Source organism: Miniopterus schreibersii (assembly GCF_964146895.1).
Source record: "Miniopterus schreibersii genome assembly, chromosome: 1".
Lineage (NCBI taxonomy): Eukaryota > Metazoa > Chordata > Mammalia > Chiroptera > Miniopteridae > Miniopterus > Miniopterus schreibersii.
This window is the reverse complement of record NC_138101.1, coordinates 68554698-68574064: the sequence shown is the minus strand read 5'-3', so window position 1 is coordinate 68574064 and position 19367 is coordinate 68554698. Positions and strand designations below refer to the sequence as shown.

The following is a 19367-nucleotide window of genomic DNA, read 5'->3' as shown; positions in this document are numbered from 1 at the left end:
TATATTGATATGACACAAGTATAATTTGGCAATAAAAAGAAATGAAATACTAACACATGCCATGAGATGAACGAACCTTGAAAACATTATGCTAAGTGAGAAATCCAGTCACAAAATACTACATATATCATTCCCTTTATATGAAATTTCCAAAGTAGGAAACTCTATGAGGATAGAAAGTAGATTAGTGGTTGCTTAGGGCTAGGGGTGTGGGAGAATAGAGGGGTTTCTTCTCGAGGTAATTAAAATGCTCTAAAATTGACTGTGTGGCCCGGCCAGGCGTGGCTCAGCTGTTGAGCATCAACCTAGGATCCAGGGGGTCGGGGTTTGATTCCCGGGCCGGGCAGGTGCCCAGTTGCGGGCTTGATTCTCGGGCCGGGGCGTGCAGGAGGCAGCCGATCAATGACTCTCTCATCACTGATGTTTCTCTCTCTCTCTCCCTCTCCCTTCCTCTCCCTGAAGTCAATAAAGATATATAAAAAAGAAATATTTTAAAAATCGACTGTGGTGATGGTTACATGCATCTAAGAATATAATAAAAACCATTGGGCTGTACACTTTAAAAGGGTGAATTGCACAGCATGCAAATCATATCTCAACAAAGCTGTTCTATATAAATAATCTACTAGAAATACGGTAAAATTTTACTTGCCAGGGGAAATAATACCTAATTAATATTTTAGAATATTTTGCAGGAGCAAATAGGCATATGCAAATAAAGAATAGGCTATCTACTTTTATGCTCAAGAAGCCGTGGTTGTAAAATTGAATGCCAAATGCTATTCTGACGGTCCTAGTGAGGTGGGGGGAAGGAGAGTCTCTATCTCCTGTTCTGTGTCACCTGCAGGTTTGTGTTAGATAAGAAATGGTTTTTGAAACACAAAATAAGTACAATGGTAAAAGTATAATCAGCAGGATTCTTCTGGGATGGGTGCTAAAACATGCCTTATTTATTATTTTTTCAGCTATTTGGATGAGACATGTGATAAGGTCTCTTTGTTTTTATATAACTAAAATTTTTCAAGAAAGAAAAAGACAAATCAATGGAGACAGAATAGAGAAATTCATTTCAAATCAGTTTAAGTGAGCAGAAGACTCACAACTGAATTTTAACACAGGCAAGTGCCAAGAAATTCATTTAGGGAGATGATGGATGGATGGATGGATGGATGGATGGATGGATGGATGGCTATAGATACAGAGAGTGCCTTGAGCTATTGATGACAACTCACGGCTCAGAAAAGATCATTTGAAGTAATTAAAGATTCTAATATGTTGATTTAGGAAAATGATAAGTCCAATTTGATGACAGTATTTTTAAAGAACAGACTTGTCACATAACACTTTAAGAAATTCAATGCCTTACTAATCTGATAAAAAGGAAAACAAGAAAGGAAGGAAGGAAGGAAAAAGAAAGGAAGGAAGGAGAGAAGGAAAGAAAGGAAGAAAATTTATTTATTTATTGATCTATTTTTTTTAGGAAGAAAATTTAGATTGATTTTTTACTTGTTGAGCATGGAACCCTTCTCCTTTGGATATGGGTATTTATTATTGTGCCAATCACGATAAATCATTAAAAAATATATTTCAAGGTAGAAAAGTTCTCATCATTGTAGATAAGGATTTGTAGTCATCAATAAGTAATTTTAGAGATTCCTTTTAGCTGAAATTTGCACTGTAAGTTCCATCTTTACTGTTATTTTTTACATTTATATTAGTTTAATGAACTATATTAATCCAAAGAAGAAATCAATCAATTGATATTTACCTCCTGTTTCTGTCCTGTTGTAGAATGAAACATTGGACACATTATCTTCACTCCATTTAACTGGAATATTCCATGTGTAACTGAAGTATTTTAAAAATAAAAATTTAACTTTTATTACTAAAAAAAATAAACATGTCCAAAGTAAACATAATTAGAAAGCAATAGACAAGCATATTTTCCTTATCGGTGATCATCCAGTGTACAGAATACAATTAATACGGTCAATACAACACTCTTCAGTGATGAAGATAGGCCACATACTTGTTTTCAATTTCTATAAATCTCTAAAATTTGTAACTTTGGACTAAAAACAATAGCTGAAGATGACGATGAAGATTATTTCAATAGCCTTGAGGGCTTTGAAACAAAGATATTGCACAAATATAACACCTCACAGAATAATATTGAGCACTCATACACATTCTTGCACATACAGTACTCTAATAGGCTATAGTTTCTGTCAAAGAACACAAAGCATTTTTAGAACTCAGAAGACAATCTTAAAATGCTGTAAAGGAAACAACACATTTTAGAAACTACATTGAAACTGCACCACCACTATCACCTCTAAATTTCTCATGCTCTAAAATGTCTCCTATTTAGAATCTTGTGAACTAGTGTGATACAAAGGAAATATCATCAAGCAAACACGTTTCGATTTTCTTTAGCTACTTAGTATTTTCCTGTGGTGCAGAGTGAGAAGGTTAGCTTTGTATTTTGATACAATATATATTTAACATTTTAGTCTTAAATGACATCTGCACCCCTGTGTTCATTGCAGCATTATTTACAATAGCCAAGATATGGAAGTAACACAAGTGTCCATCAACAGGTAAGTAGATTAAAAAGCTGTGTGTATATACACGATGGAATATTACTCGGTCTTAAAAAAGAATGAAATCTTATCTTTTGTGAAGCATGAATGGACCTAGAGGGTATTAGGGTATTATGCTAAGTGAAATAAGCCAGTCAAAGACAAATGCCATATCATTTTACTTACTTGTGGAATCTAAAGGACAAAATAAACACATAAAATAGAAACAGACTCGTAGATAAAGAGAACAGACTGACAGTTGTCAAGAAGGGGGAGTTTGGCCGGCTGGGTGGAAAAGGTGAAGGGACTAAGCAGTGCAAATTGGTAGTGACAGAATCGCCACAGAGATGTAGATTCCAGTACAGGTAGGGAATATAGTAAATAATACTGTAATAACTATGTATGGGGCCAGGTGAGTACTTGAAGCATCTGGGGGGCCCACTCTGTAAAGTACATAATTTTCTAACCACTTTGCTGTGCATCTGAAACTAATACAGAATAATATTCAATGTAAATTGTAATTAAAAAATAAGTAAGAACAAAACAAGAGGTCTTAAATGTCTTTTTGATTGTTCTCATATCTCCTATTAGTCAGAAAATACAGGAAATCTAGAGAGAAGAAGAAATTGTTTGGGTTTCAACTCAAAGTTTGATTTTTTTTTTTATTCATCTGTTCAAGCCCCTGGTAGAGAATAGGGGAATGATACCTCCCATTTTCAATATATAATAAAATTTATGTAATTTGGGGAGAGTATATTTTGCCATCTACATGAAAAAAATTATTCTGTTTCATAAGTACTGAAATGTTTTATAAGATTGAGTTTTTCCTAGCTCTTTCTCGGAGGATTTTGTTGCAGTGGAATGTTTTTGGTTATAAGTTTCATAGGACCAATACAGAAATTGTTTCTTGGGTCCTGCAACAGATTGTCAGTGCTCCACCCTTACCGCCTTGAGTCCCTGTCATTTTTGGACACCCCAGATTCCACTGTGCTTTCCCTGCCAAATGCCAGCGCCTGGGCCTCGCTGTCAGAGGCCTGCCTCTGGCTGCCTGAGCAAGGAAAGCCAGAAGTTCCAGGGAATTTACATTCTTGGATGCGGCCCTTAGCCAATGATGGGCGGGCATGAGATTCTTGCCTCGCTGTCAGGCTCTCTCCGAAGCACTGTCTTCTGTAGGACCTGACTGATATTGTACCTTTTTCTTCTTGATTTCCCACTTCCCAGTCTCCTACCCCTCTTTCCTAGAAACACTTCCTAATGAGTGGCCTTCAGGAGAATGGTCATCTCAGGGTCTGCTTTTAGGGAAGCCAACCGAAGAGTGATCCCTTGTGGCTTCTCAACAGAGAGACAAAGAAGCATTTTTAAAAATCACATCCTACCTACACATTTTGCTCTTTTACTGCTCTGCTGATTTGGTGCTGTGTATAAGCTGCTAGCATTTCAATCCTCTTTGCCTTTCTCTGATGCCAACCTGACTGAAACAACAGAGTGCAGTGTCTGGATGCCCCATGCGCATGCTCAGGATTTCACATTTCAACCGTTCCTTCTAAAACACGATGTCTGGGACTTGCTGTGCCTAAAAGTGGGCATAAGTTATGCTACTAAGGTCATGTTTAAAAATATTGTTCTGCCCGGCCGGGCGTGGCTCAGAGGTTGAGCATCGACCTAGGATCCAGGCAGTCAGGGTTCGATTCCCGGTCAGGGCACATGCCCAGTTGAGGGCTTGATCAATGATTCTCATCATTGATGTTTCTGTCTCTCTCTCTCCCACTCCTTTCTTCTCTCTGTAATCAATAAAGATATATTAAAAAATAATAATAAAATAAAATAAAATAAAATAAATAAAAATATTGTTCTGAGGTCTGTCTGTAAGAATATCATTAAGACAAAATGAGAGAGGAATGAGGCTATATAATTGTATCGTTTTAGAATCACAGGATCTAATCTAATTAAAGCTGAGTAAAATAATAGCCTAAAGGGTACAAAATGTCAAGCGATGGAAATTACAAAAATGAAATAATAGAGTCTCCTAAATGTTATCTAGAACTCAGGAGTATCAGATTTCATTTTTTAAAGTATAATTCACTTGTCTTTATATCTAACAATATAACAGGCTCTGGTGGTATTAAATATGGCCAATTTAATTTTCACTGAGGAAACTGACTTTGATTGACCTAAGATAACACCTACTCCTCTCCTTCCACCTTGAGTGGACTGTCACAGACATGAGCTTGCCCGACAGAGAATTCCCCCGATGGAGAGGTGAAACTGGCCCATTTCTAAGAGCTGGTGGAGGCCACAGTGCTAAAACCATAACTTGTACGTGTGGGCCATTTGGGTTGTAAAAAGTTTCTGGTCAGTAAGAATTCCCTAATCTCGGAATATTTAGGCAATGAGAAGAGGGAGGATGCCATTCAGTTTATAGTACAACTTAACCAACCACATTGTCTACCAGGCAGGAATATATCTGAACAGAGAGCAGTGGACACTAGGGTTGGAGAAAGAATTCATTACTTTCTGGGGCACAAAAGAATATATATTCAATCTAAGTTTTCAATCAAATGAAAAGTAAGGAAGAATGACTTTTGATATGTCTCTTGTCTCACTTATTTGCTCAGGAGCTATTACTGATTTTTAACAAATGTTCTCAACAGGGAAGCATCTGTTTTCTAGGTTTATTTTTCTATGCATATATAACTTTGTGGTTGTTTTTTTTTAAAGGAACAAGTGGATTGACTTTGCGATAAAGGATCACTAAAAATCATGCAACTATTAATCTAAATAAAATAAAAACAGTCTCTGAAGGTAGAAACTAAAGAAAGTATTAGAGAAGAGTATAAATGTTACTATAGTTTCATGTTCTAAATCTTGGTGAACGCAATTTAAAGATTTATTATGACTTAAAAAGTAATTTTAGACCCGATGATATATTTAGTTCACTTGGAAATAATTTTTCTTGCTTGTGTGGAAAAGCAAGAGCATAACCAAAGAGCAATTTTTAAAACATCCAATTCTTCTGGTTCAAAAATAGTGTTAACATGTCTTTGGCTCAAGGAATCAGTGAGCATATATGACAGAAGGGAGCAATTACTGTGATCTCTCCCATTGGAAGTTTGTTTCTCAAGAGAGAAATTATTTTTTTCATTTTAATATCCAAAGGCTATTAAATAGAAGTTTTAAATACAGCCAATCTAATTTGCTAGAACATAAAACAGTAACTATAAAATAAACAGTTTATAGTTAATAGGACAATCACAGACTTCAGGGTGTTGATTTTTGTCATTATATTACCACCTAATAACAAGTCACCTCTGTGTTTCAACTCAGTCATATATTAAGAAGGAGAAAGAGTGAAAAAAAGTTTTTGTCATCATAATTTTTGTTTTCCAAAGTAAACAAAGTATAAAGAAGTATGTACAGACACTCCCTGACTGATCTCACTTGGTCTAGGAACTAGATTTCCCTTTGTTTTGGTGAGAACTGTTAATTTTCAGAGCTTGGATTACACTAAGATATCCAGTCTCTCTGAATTTCCTTTACTCTGGGAGAGCTGACTGTCTGAGATTTCAGGAGGAGAGGCCGGAACAGGCCTCCGCAGGTGAGCATCCCTGGCTTCGTGGGTGTTTCTCCAGTTCAGGTACCAACCAGGACCTTGGAAGTAGCTGATTTAATAATTCTCAGTGCTCCTCGTTCTCTGAGGCCTTGGACACGAAGCACGTGGGCAATCCGAACTTTTGTAAACACGCGAGAGTGCTGTTAGTGCGACATCATCCCCAAAGCCCTGACTTGGAAGCCAGAACCCAGGCTCTGCTCCTGTCTGCATGGACCACATATCAAAGCTGGTCTACAAACATCTTTCACGTCTCTAGAAATACGGCCATGAACACTATTGAACAATATTCTAAGAGGAGATTGCTCTTTGCAGATTCCTCCAACTCAATTCCCTGAGCATAGCCTATCCTTTAATTAGGAATCTTAGCTCAGCTCATCTTTGGAACATGGGCCTCACCCCTCCGGCATGGCCACTCTCCCAGGGCGCCGATCATTCCATTGTCTCTCCGATCTCTCCCCAGTATTGTCCTAACCCATCTCCCTGCCCCACTCTTGCCCCTGTGATTTGTCCTCCACAGTGCAGCCAGAGGGGAACTTGGAAAAATGTAAATGATCCGCCAATTCTCTCCTTAAAGTCCTCGAATGTGCACACAATCTTGAACATGGCCCGCACGCCAGGCACCTGCCTTCCTCTCCAGCCTCATCTCTCGCCCTTTCCCAGTGCCTCTCTGCCGCCCAGTTTCTCGGAGCCAGACTGCCTACCTGCATTCAAATCTACCTCCATCACCTATATGCTGTGTAACCTCGCACAGATTATCATCCTCTGCCTCCATTTCCCCATCTGATATAATAATACACCGTGAAATATTTAAAACATTGCCAGCTACATAGAAAATGCTCAATGAGTGTTGCATAGTATATGTATAATGCTCCTTTTAACTCTGGAGCCCTCATATATGTAGTAGTTTCTGTTTTGAATATCCCCGATGGTCAACCCCCCCCCCACCACCACCAATTTACTCAGCTTAAATATCACTCCCTCAAGAACGCAAGTCCTCTGTAGCCCTCCCTACCCAGCACACGGCCAGGGCCCCCGGTTAACTCAGGCTCAACCTATCAGTGGATACATACGACAGGAGAGAATGATTGCTGTGAAACTTTCAAATGGAAGCTTGTTTCTCAAGAGAGAGATACTTTTAAATTTTAATATTTAAAGGCTCCAGCAGTATTAAATTCGGCCAACTAATTTGTTAGAACATAAAACAGTAACTCTAAAGAAAGGAGATTATAGTTATTAAATGACACACTTTCTGAGACACCTTCACATCCTATAATTCTCCTGCATGTTATCCTAATTGCTACTGAATAATTGATCTGTGGTAGTTTATATATGTGACTATAAGGCTGGTGAGACTATTGAAAAAGAGATGGGGAGAGTAGAAGTCTTTTCAGTGAAATTCGGGCAGTGGAGATTAGAGGCTGCCTGAGTGGGGTGGGTGCAAAATCCCTCGACCCAAATTGTGTTAAGAAGTTGAAAGGAGAAACAATGAGAATCAGCATGGGTGAAACCGGAGCAATGTCCATGGGGACCAGTGCCACACTGTGCTGCTCCCAGGTAGCCAGGAGCAGTCTAGGAGAGGCCCAGCTGGGTAATGGGGGTCTGGAGTGATAACCCCAAAGGGGCACACCCAGGGGCTGCAGGGCCTGAAATCCTGATTTTGTTCCCTTATACTCCAGAAGCATATATAAAAATAGCCATTCAGTTATTCAGAAATGGATATAGTACTAAGACTTTTGTACAAGTAGTATTTACACGAGTGATAACTTGTGAACCCATCGGCTGTGTTGACCATATTTTGTCAGCTTTTACATATTTGAATGTTTTTTAAGATCTGGAAAATTAGAGAAAATTACATATTTGATTTGTAATTTGAACTGAAATTCTTAGAATACTTTATTCTTTAATTCATAGTTGTATTTGTCTAGAAAGGTATGTAGTTCAAGGTTTGATTCTCAGTATGTTGAAAAGGCCCAAGAAATTTGATATACTATATTTATAAATTTTAACTTGTTAAATTCATAAAAATGTATAGGAAGGTGTTCTGGTTTTTTTTTTTTTAATTAGATTTATAAACCTGTGACTTTAGGTGTTTGTATTTTGAAATTATAAATGGAATTTAACAAAATTTTAAGTAGTAATGTTCAAAAGTTTCTTATAAATGATATATGCAAGAGAATTTGATTGAGTTTGCAATTGCTGTTTAAATGCTCAGGACAATTTTATTTGTGCAATTAGTAAGTAAAAACATCCTTAATCAAAAACTAGAAAGAGTGCTGTTGAAAAGCCATAGTGCCTTTCTCCACCTTTCCTTCCTACAGGCCAGCACCTCTGAGGGATCCTCTGTTAAATGCTCCTGGGTTTAATTATTCTGATTTCTAGCTCTAAAACTCTTAATACTTCTACTTTTTTTTTAAAAAAAGTATTTTCATTGATTTTTAGAGAGAGAGGGAGAAAAACATCAATGTGAGATGGGAATATCCATTGGCTGCCTCCTGCACGCCCCTCACCGGGGATCGGGCCACAGCCCCAGCACGTGCCCTGACGAGAAATCAAACCAGCAACCTTTTGGTGCATGGGACGACTCCCAACCAAATCACACCAGCCAGGGCTCAATACCTCTATTTTTTAAGATAGTATTTATTAACGCCCATGAGAGAGAGTGATTTAGTTACTTATATTTACTTTCTTTTCCATTCCCTTTAACAGTCAAAATTTAATAAAGTAAAATTATTATTATTAGACGTTTTGTAGGTTGCAATTGTTCCTTTAAATAATATACTCATTTTGCTATTTTTGTTTCATAAATGTGAGTATTGAAACTCTCTCCTAACTGTAAAAGAAGGTATCTTGTGGAGTGCTGGTAATTAATCAGCTAAGGGGGCTGGGGAGAATATAGTATTTGTTGATGTCCATAAACTGGCATTACGACCAATTATTTCAAGCTACCAGCATGATGTTACTGAGTTAGGACTGGAGCCATCTCCAGCACAAGACTGAATTAGCAACCCAACACTTTCTTCTACCTTTCTCCCTCTTCCAGCTCTTGTGTCAACTATTTTTTTTGTATGACAATGTTGACTATTTATATTTACAATCTACTCTGCCACCGTAACAAAATTTCTCTATTTGTTATCCATTGGTTGATTATAAAAAACTTAAGCCAATAAATACCACTTATGAAATTATACTATACACATACTGACCAAGAAGTGTTGGAATTATATTTCCATCTCTATGGTTGAATTTCACAGCCCCTGAGTCACTTAGATAAAATTTCCCCCTAGCACCCTAACATAAGGGTCAAATGGACTCCTTTTTCTCAATGGTATCAGATCATTCTACCTGCCTCATACTTTTTAATCAGTTTTAACATATAGCCATTTATTTATTTATTTCCCTCATTACAGTTGATCAAACTGATGAGCTTTCACCAAGGCCTCAAGTTTTCCCATTCTCCCAATCACTCTCTTTCCTGGAGATCGCCTACCTTACCCAGTCACCTGCTCTGATCACGGCACTGAACCCACTGGCTGGCTGTGAGCCTGTTTCCTTTCAGGGCTTTCTTAGGCTGGATGCACTGTTTCCTGGATCCCATCTCTCCCTCTTTTATTGATGTATTCATATTTTTTCTCTCTCTCCTCCAAACCCTTTGAGGGCAGCCCTAGTAACTTTCTAAGAAGTGCTGTGTAGAAAGCACTTTCTGGGGCTGCGTGTCTGAAAATGTCTTCACTGTGCTTTTTTGCACTTGGTTTAGTTTCACTGGGTAGAGAATGAGAGGTTGAAAATATTTTTTGCTTCACCATTTTAGATGATTGGTCTATTTTCTTCTTGCATCCAAGGTCGCTATGAAGAAGACTAATGTCACACTAACTCATGCATCCTTGTTTTCTAAAACTTTATGAAGTAGCTTTATGAAGATGTGTGTACTCAATACAAAAACATGTGCACCCAATGGGGCCTGTTCATCAGAATCTTTGTGTCCTTTGTTGTTTCTTTGATACAATTTGCCCCTCAAGTTTCTGTTTTCTTTTTTTGTGAGATTTCTATTAGTTTGCTGCTAGATTTTCCGTATTTGTCTTCTCTTTCTTGTTTGCCAGTTCTGTGTGAGTTTGCTTTATATTTTTAGAGAATACAAAATTTATTTCTAGTTGTCTATTAATTTACAACCAAAAATTTAATCTTCCAGAGACCTTTTGTCTTCTCAGCTTATCTTTTCAAAGACATTTTTCTCTTAATGAATGGGTATAATAGTTTCTTTGATCTCTCACTGTTCCATAAATTCATTTTCTGTTTCCTCAATTGTGTGTCTTATAGAGACAGGTGTTTTGTTTGGTCATGTGCAATTTTACCTTTTATGCTTTTAGATTCTTTTCATATGTGTGTGTGTGTGGGTGTTTAATCTGTTTTTATTGATTTCAGAGAGAGAAAAGGAGAGGGAGAGAGAAATAGAAACATCAGTGACGAGTCATTGATCGGCTGCGTCCTGTACGCCCCCTACTGGGGACTGAGCCCCCAACCCGGGCATGTGCCCTGACCGGGAATCGAACCGTGATCTCCTGGATCATAGTTCAACACTCACTCTGACAGGGCTTTTCGTGTGTTTTTGGGTCCTTGATTGTTCATTTATATTTAAGAAAGAACAACAAAATTCATTATTCTTGGTGTTTTCTGTGTAATCCCACTGCTGTTGAGTTGGGAGTTACATTTTTAAAACAGTCTCCTCCACTGAAGGGGAAGGCTGGCTGGGAACTCTGTGCACGGTGAGGGGAGCTGGCAGCTGCATCCATCCATCCTGCAAATGCCATAAACGAGGGACAGCGGACATCTCAGCCCAAGGTAAATCCTTAGCTCCTCCCCGCTGATTAAGGCAATTTCTTTAGGGGGCTGGGGGAAAGCCCTCCAGATTTTCACCTTGGGGCATTGCCAGCCTTCTGGGAGCTCTGCACAGGGGAAAGGTTGGCAGTAGATAAAGGGAAAGTGGAGGAAAAGCCTGATGGCACAATGTCCTGCGTGAACTTGAAATTAACTGCCCTCCTTTCAGCCTCACTTCTCACTCCTGCTCCCCACTCTTCATGCTGACACTGAGCCCAGGGCCCGTCTAGGGAAAGGGAAGGTCAGCTTTCGCTTCTACAGCAAGTCTCTTTCTATTGGCTGCATCTTCCTCCGTTTGTATTTTGTCAATATATCTCCTGCTTTTCTTCTAGAATTTGACGGTAGATATAACCCCTTCCCTTTATTTTCTTTACTTTTATGAGTTTATTTTCCCCCCAACACTTCTGTTTATTCAACAGTTTCAGGGAAGAACAGGACCTGGGTGCACGTCGAACCTGGAGACCACTGAGCTATTTTTAAATGTCTCTGTTTTCCTAAAGACACCATGCTTTTATCTGATCACCCATCAATCATGTCCTGAAGAGCAAGATCTAAGCAAATGGCCATTACTTCCATCAAATTTCTGCTTTTCTCTTGAAATGCATTACAGATCCTTACCCAAGGTCTGAATGTGGCAGAGAAGGATTAGCTCTTGGGTCCAACAGAAAGCGTTTCTGTTTGACGGTCCTGTCTTTCACATCAAGGACAGGATAGCCCATCTGTTTGGTCCAGGTGTCCATTACTTCTTTCACTGGTAGATTACTTGCCTAAGGTTTAAAAAACATGGAGGGTAACTAACAAATATGGGGAAATAAAAAGAATCAGCTAAATAAGTGATTGATAAATCATTTGTTAATAAAACAAAGAAATATTTGGGGATATACTCTTTCTTACCTCTTCAAGTGCTGCCCAAAAATCTGAAGTTTTTGCATTCTTAAATTTGTATTTTTCCAAGTAAATCTGTATGTGAAAGATAACAAGTACTTTAGAAGTCACCGTTTGCTTTTCTTATACTTCCACAACATGAGCCGAACCCCCAGATATATTGCACTCAAATGTATAATATAGCAAGTGTACGTGGAATGAAAGCCAAATGATACATTGTATGAAAAACATTTTTAAAACACTGTACAAATGCCCTAGCTGGGTTGGCTCAGTGGTTAGAGCATTGGCCTTCGGACTGAAGGGTCCTGGGTTCGATGCGAGCCAAGTGCACTTACTTTGGTTGCAGGTTCAGTCCCCAGCCCTGGGTGGAACTGAGCGGGAGGCAACTAATTGACATGTCTCTCTCAAATCAATGTTTCTCTCTCTCTCTCTCTCTCCTCTTTTTCTCTCTCTCTTTCCCCCATCCTCTCTCTCTGAAAAGCAATGGGAAAAGTATCTTTGGGTGATGATTTAAAAAAAAGACAAACAATGGGGGGGAAAGGGACATTTATAATACTTTCAACAATAAAGATAAATTTTAAAAAAGAGAAAGAGAGAATTTCATTTTTTCAGGACAAGTAACATAAGATACTTAAGGTGAGTCAAGTATTCAGCAAACAGTCAACAGTCCACAACATTTCTGATTCACTGTGAAGAGGAAGCCATAATTCTATGATCTTTATTTAGTGGTGTTGACCTGTCCACTTCTGGCTGCAACCCCAACCTTCATTTATAGTGATGTTTTCTCATCTCAGACACTATGTGACCCCATCACACACACAGGTGATTGAGGTGATACACGAACAAAACAAGTGAGCTTGGCTCTAAGTCAGGCCTCTGCAAACTTCTATAAAAAGCTATATACTAAAGATTTTAAGCATTGTGGGCCACAAAATCTCCGTTTCCACTACTCAACTCTGTCTCCCGAGCAGAAAAGCAAACATATTTAAGTGAATGAGCATGGCTGTCTTCCGATAAAGCCTTATTTACACACACTGATATCTGAGTTTTACATAACTTTCATGTGTCTTGAAATAATCTTCTTTAGATTTTTTTTCAGCCATTTAAATATTTAGAAATAATTTTGTTTGCATACCTTACAAAAATGAGTGGTAGGCCAGATTTTACTCACAAACAATAGTTTACAGGCCCCTGCTCTAAAGAAATGAATATACAGCTTTTTGAGAAATGATGATGGTGGTGGTGGTGGTAGTGGTAGATAAATTGGGGAAATTATTCACCTAAAGAACAAATATTTTTTAAATGCAAATTTTTAACTAGCTGACTTCCCCTTTTGACAATTTTATTCACAAAATCGCTCTATATATGAATTTTCAGCTATCATGTGACATATCCCTAGAGAAGTTCTCGGTCTTCTCCTAATCTCATAATTGAGCACCACCAGTGGGTCTCCAGGAAGCCTCACAAAGCTCCCACTGAATCACTCCTCTGTTACTCTCTGGAGTTGTCCCATTTAAAACATGGAGTCTTTGATAGAAACAGAAGCTTCTTAAGTATTCTTTGAGCCTTCAAAGAAAATAACTAGTGGTTGACTTTGCACATATAATTTTCACTCTCAGTTGCTATAATTTTCAGGAAGCGCTGTACCAAAGTCACATTATCTTCTGAATTCCTCTTATTTTCAAGTATAGAGATAAAAACAGCATTAGCTGGACTGCTCCACGAAGCCTGACAGGGCTGAGGCCAGTTTGGAATGTGGCCTTCAGATTTACTCTGCTGGTTAGTTCACCAGTCGGCACTGCCACCAGAGGGCAGGCAAAGGCAGGGAGAAGGAATGACAGGCACAGACTCCATGTCAATTTTGGGTATTCATTCCAGAGTTTGCACAAATCATTCATTCCATCTTAATAAAATAATTGGATAGTTGGAATAGTCATAATTATAACCAAAGATGCCTGTTAATGACAAGTTTTAGTGAATAGTAGCTTCTTAAAATTAATTTAGAGTTTATCAGTATTTTCACAATGTCTTGAGCTTAGAAATAAGCAATCTTGAAACTAGAAGGGACCTTAAATATTATTTAGTACAGCTCCCACATTTAGGGGCTGAGGGAAGGAAACTGGTGCTTAAAGAGGTAAAGAGATTTGCCTGAGATGACCTTGATGAGAATTCTGAATCCTGGACCAGTTTGTAGGGTTTTTGTCACTATAGTTATTACTATTATTATTACTTACTTATTTGAGAGAGAGAGACATCAATTTGGTGTTCTTCTTATTTATGCATTCATTGGTTGCTTCTCATAAGGGCCTGGGCCGAGGATCTAACCTACAACCTTGGCGTATCGGGACAACTCTCTAAGCAACTGAGCTACCCAGCCAGGGCTGTTATTATTATTTTTTTAAAATTGCATTTTCTTGTTTCTACTGAGCTAGAGACTAAATGGACATTTATATAAACATTATATTAAAGGTACTCATTTTAGACATACAGATGGCCTATAAACATATGAAAAGATGCTCAATGTCACTAATTGTCAGAAAAATGTAAATTAAAACCACAGTGAGATATCAGCTCACACTTATCAGAATGGCCCCCATCAATAAATCAACCAACAGCCCAGCCGGGCGTGGCTCAGCAGTTGAGCATCGACCTAGGATCTAGGCGATCGGGGTTCGATTCCCTGTCAGGGCACAAGCCCAGTTTCGGGCTTGATCAATGACTCATCATTGATGTTTCTATCTCTCTCTCTCCCCTCCTTTCCTCTCTCTGAAATCAATAAAGATAATATTACTTGGCCATAAAAAGTGAGCTCTTACCATTTGCAACAAACAGAATGGATGACCTAGAGGATATTATGCTAAGTGAAATAAGTCAGTCAGAGAAAGACAAATACCATATGATTTCACTTATATGTGGAATCTAAAGAACAACAACAAAATGACTAAATAAAATTGAAACAGGCTCATAGACACCGAGAACAGACTGACAGTTGTGAGAGGGGAGGCAGTTTGGGGGATTGGGTGAAAAAGCTGAAGGATTAAGAACTACAAATTGTTAGTCACAAAATAGTCCCAGGGATGTAAAGTACAGCACAGAGAATGCAGTGGGTAATACTGTAATAACTGTGTAGAGTGCCAGGTGGGTACTGGAAATATCAGGGGAACACTTTGTAAAGTATATGATTATCTAACCACTGTGCTCTACACCTGAAACTAATGCAAAATAATGGTAAATGTAAAAAAAGGTACTCATTTGATTTTGTCTAGATTTGTACTTCTGAATGTTCTATATTAAGAAATTTCCTTCTTCACCTTGAAAAATCACAATTCCAGTCAAAATTCCACGATGACCTAGGTCAACCAATAATAGTCTCTCATTAGGTGGTATCAGTGAGCACGAAAGGAAGGTGACAATGTTTCCATTACTAGTATCACAGGAAGGGAAATAACACTTTCCAGCTGAGCCATCCCCGTCTTATCAGGGGTACTGCTGTAACCAGGAGGAAAAGGAAGGATGGATATGCTTCTCAGCCCTTATTTCATGACCATATTCTAGGAATGTCCCATTACCTATTAGGTGTTTTTGTTTTATGTACGAGCACAGCCTTAAAGATTTTCCAGTTGATGGTTTTGTTATTTCCCCCCTCATTCTGTATGTGCTTTGCTGTCTAACCTGGGCTTGGGGAAAGGTTTTGAGCACGAATGAATACAGCTGGCCATCCCCAGGTTTAGTGCCACAACTGGTTAGCTAAAGAGTCACTTTGGGCATAAAGTTAGTATTTGCAAGGGAAAGATCTTGAACTATACCACAGATTGTGATAACTCAACGAGGGATTCTGTTTGGATAGTTGAACTATGTGAAGGAAATGTTCCAGTTGGTTCGAGAGCTTATTGAGGCTTATCGAGTGTGGCTTATATTGTTGATATACCAATTTCAAATACTAGCTAGTGTCTGAAAATGAAGGGAAAAGAGTTCATGGTCTGCATTTTTTGGGGTAAATTCACTATAATAGTAAGAAAAATTATCTATTCTTTCTAGTTCAGCTTCTAGCATCATCTATAGTCATAGTTAGGGTTAAGGAAGGCAGTTTTAACTTGAAAAATATTAGTTTTAGGCAGGACTGGGTTTTTAATTCATTATACCCCAGACACTGGGTTAAAGAATATACAACAGCATTACTGAATTATTAGAATAGCTACTTACTTTTAAAGACTCTTTTGGTACTTATCTAAAACAATTAAATATGGAAAAGCATTTAATTTAAAGTCAGCTTTGAAGAGTCCAAGAATGTGTTATTCATGAATTTAATTTAGAATGAAAACCATGCAAATGGAATTATAACTTAATTTTTAAATAGGAATTGGCTGTTTATTTCTAGACTCTATATTAGTTATTATAGACCATTCATTCATTCAAGGAACATTTTTGGGATCTCCTAGCGTGTGATGCATTCTGTAGGCATTGGAGTGGATGCCAGGATCCGGATGACAGAGTTCCCCATGAGGGGTGCCTTCAGCAGGAGAAGATACGATGAAACTTGAACTTGAAGCTCACAGAAAACTTACAAGATGTCCTAATGCGCATCTAAGAACAAACACTCAGCTTCTCCCTTTCCACCTGATGTCCACACAGACACTTTATCGATGCACAAAAGGAGGGAAAAGGAGGGAATGGTACTGATGTACTCCCTGAATACTTTTTTTTTTTTTTTTTAAATATATCTTTATTGATTTCAGAGAGAGGAAAGGAGAGGGAGAGGGAGAGACAGAAACATCAACGATGAGAGTCATTGATCGGCTGCAGCCCGCAACCCGGACATGTGCCCTGACTGGGAATCGAACCCTGATCGCCTGGATCCTAGGTCGACGCTTAACCGCTGAGCCACGCCCGGCTGGGCTCCCTGAATACTTCTTAATTCTTGGTCTTCTTACTTTAACAGTGACCGGGCATTTTCGTATTGGGACGAAGGGGGCCATTTCCTCTTGGGGCAGTGTAGGAAGTCCTGACGCCCCAGAAGCGGTGGTGGTGAGAGTCAGAGGTCTGCGGGACAGGCCCGGCCCTGGGAAGCCACTGCACGCATGCTCTGCGGGAAGTGACAGGGCCACTGCTCTGACCTGCGCCCCACGTTACGGGTTGGACACCATCTGCCTAACTACCGAGGACACCAGGGGAGACGGAGGTGGGAGGCAGACACCAGCAAGGCGGGTCCATGTCCAGGCCGCTGCGGGGCCCACTGCAGACAGGGTGAGGGCCACATTGTCGCTGCTTGGTACTATAAGACCCTGAGACAACTGGCTTAGAGTCTGCTAGAAGGACAGAGTGAAACCGAAACATGTGATGGGAGAAATAAGCTTGAGGGGGATATGTGAACTGCTTCAGAAAGTCTATTGTCATTTCCATTTCCAAAGGAAGCAGGCCCTTTGTATCCACCGACTCCACCCTACTAGGAACGTTTACCTTAACCATTTTCAAATCCAGTCATAAGGAAAAAGCCTTTCTAAAACCCGTAAGAGAAGACTTTAATAGATAGGTTTATATTTTTAGGTCACGTTGCTACAGACTAACTTGTCTTCCCCAGAAATTCACACTTTGAAGTCCTAATCCTCAATGCCAATGTAACGGTAACTGGAGGTGAGGCCTTTGGGGGGGGTATTTAGGTTGAGATGGGATCAGTGTCCTCATAGGAGACACAAGCTATCTCCCTCTCTCTGCCATGTGAGGACACAGCGAGAAGGTGGCCATCTGCAAGCCAGGAGGAAGACAGCCCGGGCCCAAATGTGAATATACGGCACTTTCATCTTCGCCCCCTGAGCCTCCAGAACTGCGAGAAAATAAGAGTCTGTTGTTCGGGCCACTCAGTCTGTGGCATTTTGCAGACCCACCCGCAGGTAAAGGAGATACAAAAAACCCAAAACAGACGAAGTCATTTGTTTAAAATACCCCATGAAACTTTTGCCACAGGGTAATTACTGTGTAGGCACTTAAGTGGATGTGAAATCACTTTTTAATGTTTTATTATTTACCCCTGAGTAAGGAAAGTAAAAGTTAAAAGGGAATTACCCTTAATTAATTATATTATCTTAACATTCATCAGCCGCATATCGATGTAGTTTACTTTTAATATCATTAAAAATAAAAAACCATACCTGACATCCTCTTTGAAATTTCTGTGGTGTTATCCAGTCTTCAATCATCCTCAGAATGGAAGCTCCCTGTGATGGAAAAGAATGAGAAATTAAACTAATAAAAGACACGTAAGGGACAAATATCAGTAATTACTGTGGTGACTAGTATTTGATGATTATATTTGTGAGACTTCTTGAAGAGGATTCTGCTAAATTACATGGTTATAGCTTTGTGACTTTAGGGAAACAATGCCCCTTGGCCCGCCCCCTGCACCTGTGCATCTGAAATAACTTACAGGTCAAGAGAAATCGAAATGGACAAAATACCCAGCATTTCAGAGACTTGAGGTTCAAGCAATTATTGCAGTTCACACAATGAACCAGCAGAGGGGGCCTTTTTAATGAAAGGGAAGGAGAGAACGTTTCAGAAATGCTGTGTTCTTTCATGAAAAAGAGAAGCGGTTTCAGGATGCAATTTTGTCTACTTATAATGTACATTTCAATACTTGAAAAAGAATTATATTTAACAGAGGGAAGTAGATATTTGAGAAACTACCTTGTCAAATAGTATAATATAGATGACAAATTGATTAATTGATAGATAGATGATAGATAGATAGATGATAGATAGAGATAGATGATAGATAGATAGATGATAGATGATAGATAGATGATAATAGATAGATAGATAGATGATAGATAGATAGATGATAGATAGATAGATAGATAGATAGATAGATAGATAGATGATAGATAGATGATAGATGGATAGATGATAGATAGATGATAGAGATAGGTAGATGATAGATAGATAGATAGATAGATAGATAGATAGATAGATAGATAGATAGATAGATAGATAGATAGATGATAATAGATAGATAGATAGATGATAGATAGATAGATAGATGATAGATAGATAGATAGATAGATAGATAGATAGATAGATGATAGATAGATAGATAGATAGATAGATAGATAGATAGATAGATAGATAGATAGATAGATGATAGATAGATAATTTAGGCATAAAATCCTTCCCTTCAAAAGTGTCTTATCTCATGGGGTTTTCTTTAGTCTGAAGAATCTGATGAATCCCCCTGCTCTCTACATTCTTTTCACATGGTATAATATTAGCACTAAAATTTCCTATTAACAGAATTTTAAATCAATGTTCAAGTAACTAAGCAGAAAAACATTTAAGCTAGTATTTTTTTACTATAATTTATTGAGCACTATAAATTATTTTTGTACATAGAAGAATTAGAAACATCTATTTATTTCTGACCTAAT

General features: G+C 38.5%; 1 protein-coding gene across 1 annotated transcript in view; it reads right to left on the bottom strand.

The window, feature by feature from the left end:
• The window catches only part of ENPEP (glutamyl aminopeptidase), an 81562-nt gene that overhangs the window by 26766 nt on the left and 35429 nt on the right, over positions 1-19367 (bottom strand). The window contains exons 8-11 of the mRNA XM_081123408.1: positions 18096-18161; positions 11959-12024; positions 11683-11831; positions 1769-1848 (exon numbers count right to left, since the gene is read on the bottom strand). Of these exons, the coding sequence (XP_080979534.1) occupies positions 1769-1848; positions 11683-11831; positions 11959-12024; positions 18096-18161 (361 nt within the window). The remainder of the gene's footprint in view (positions 1-1768; positions 1849-11682; positions 11832-11958; positions 12025-18095; positions 18162-19367) is intronic.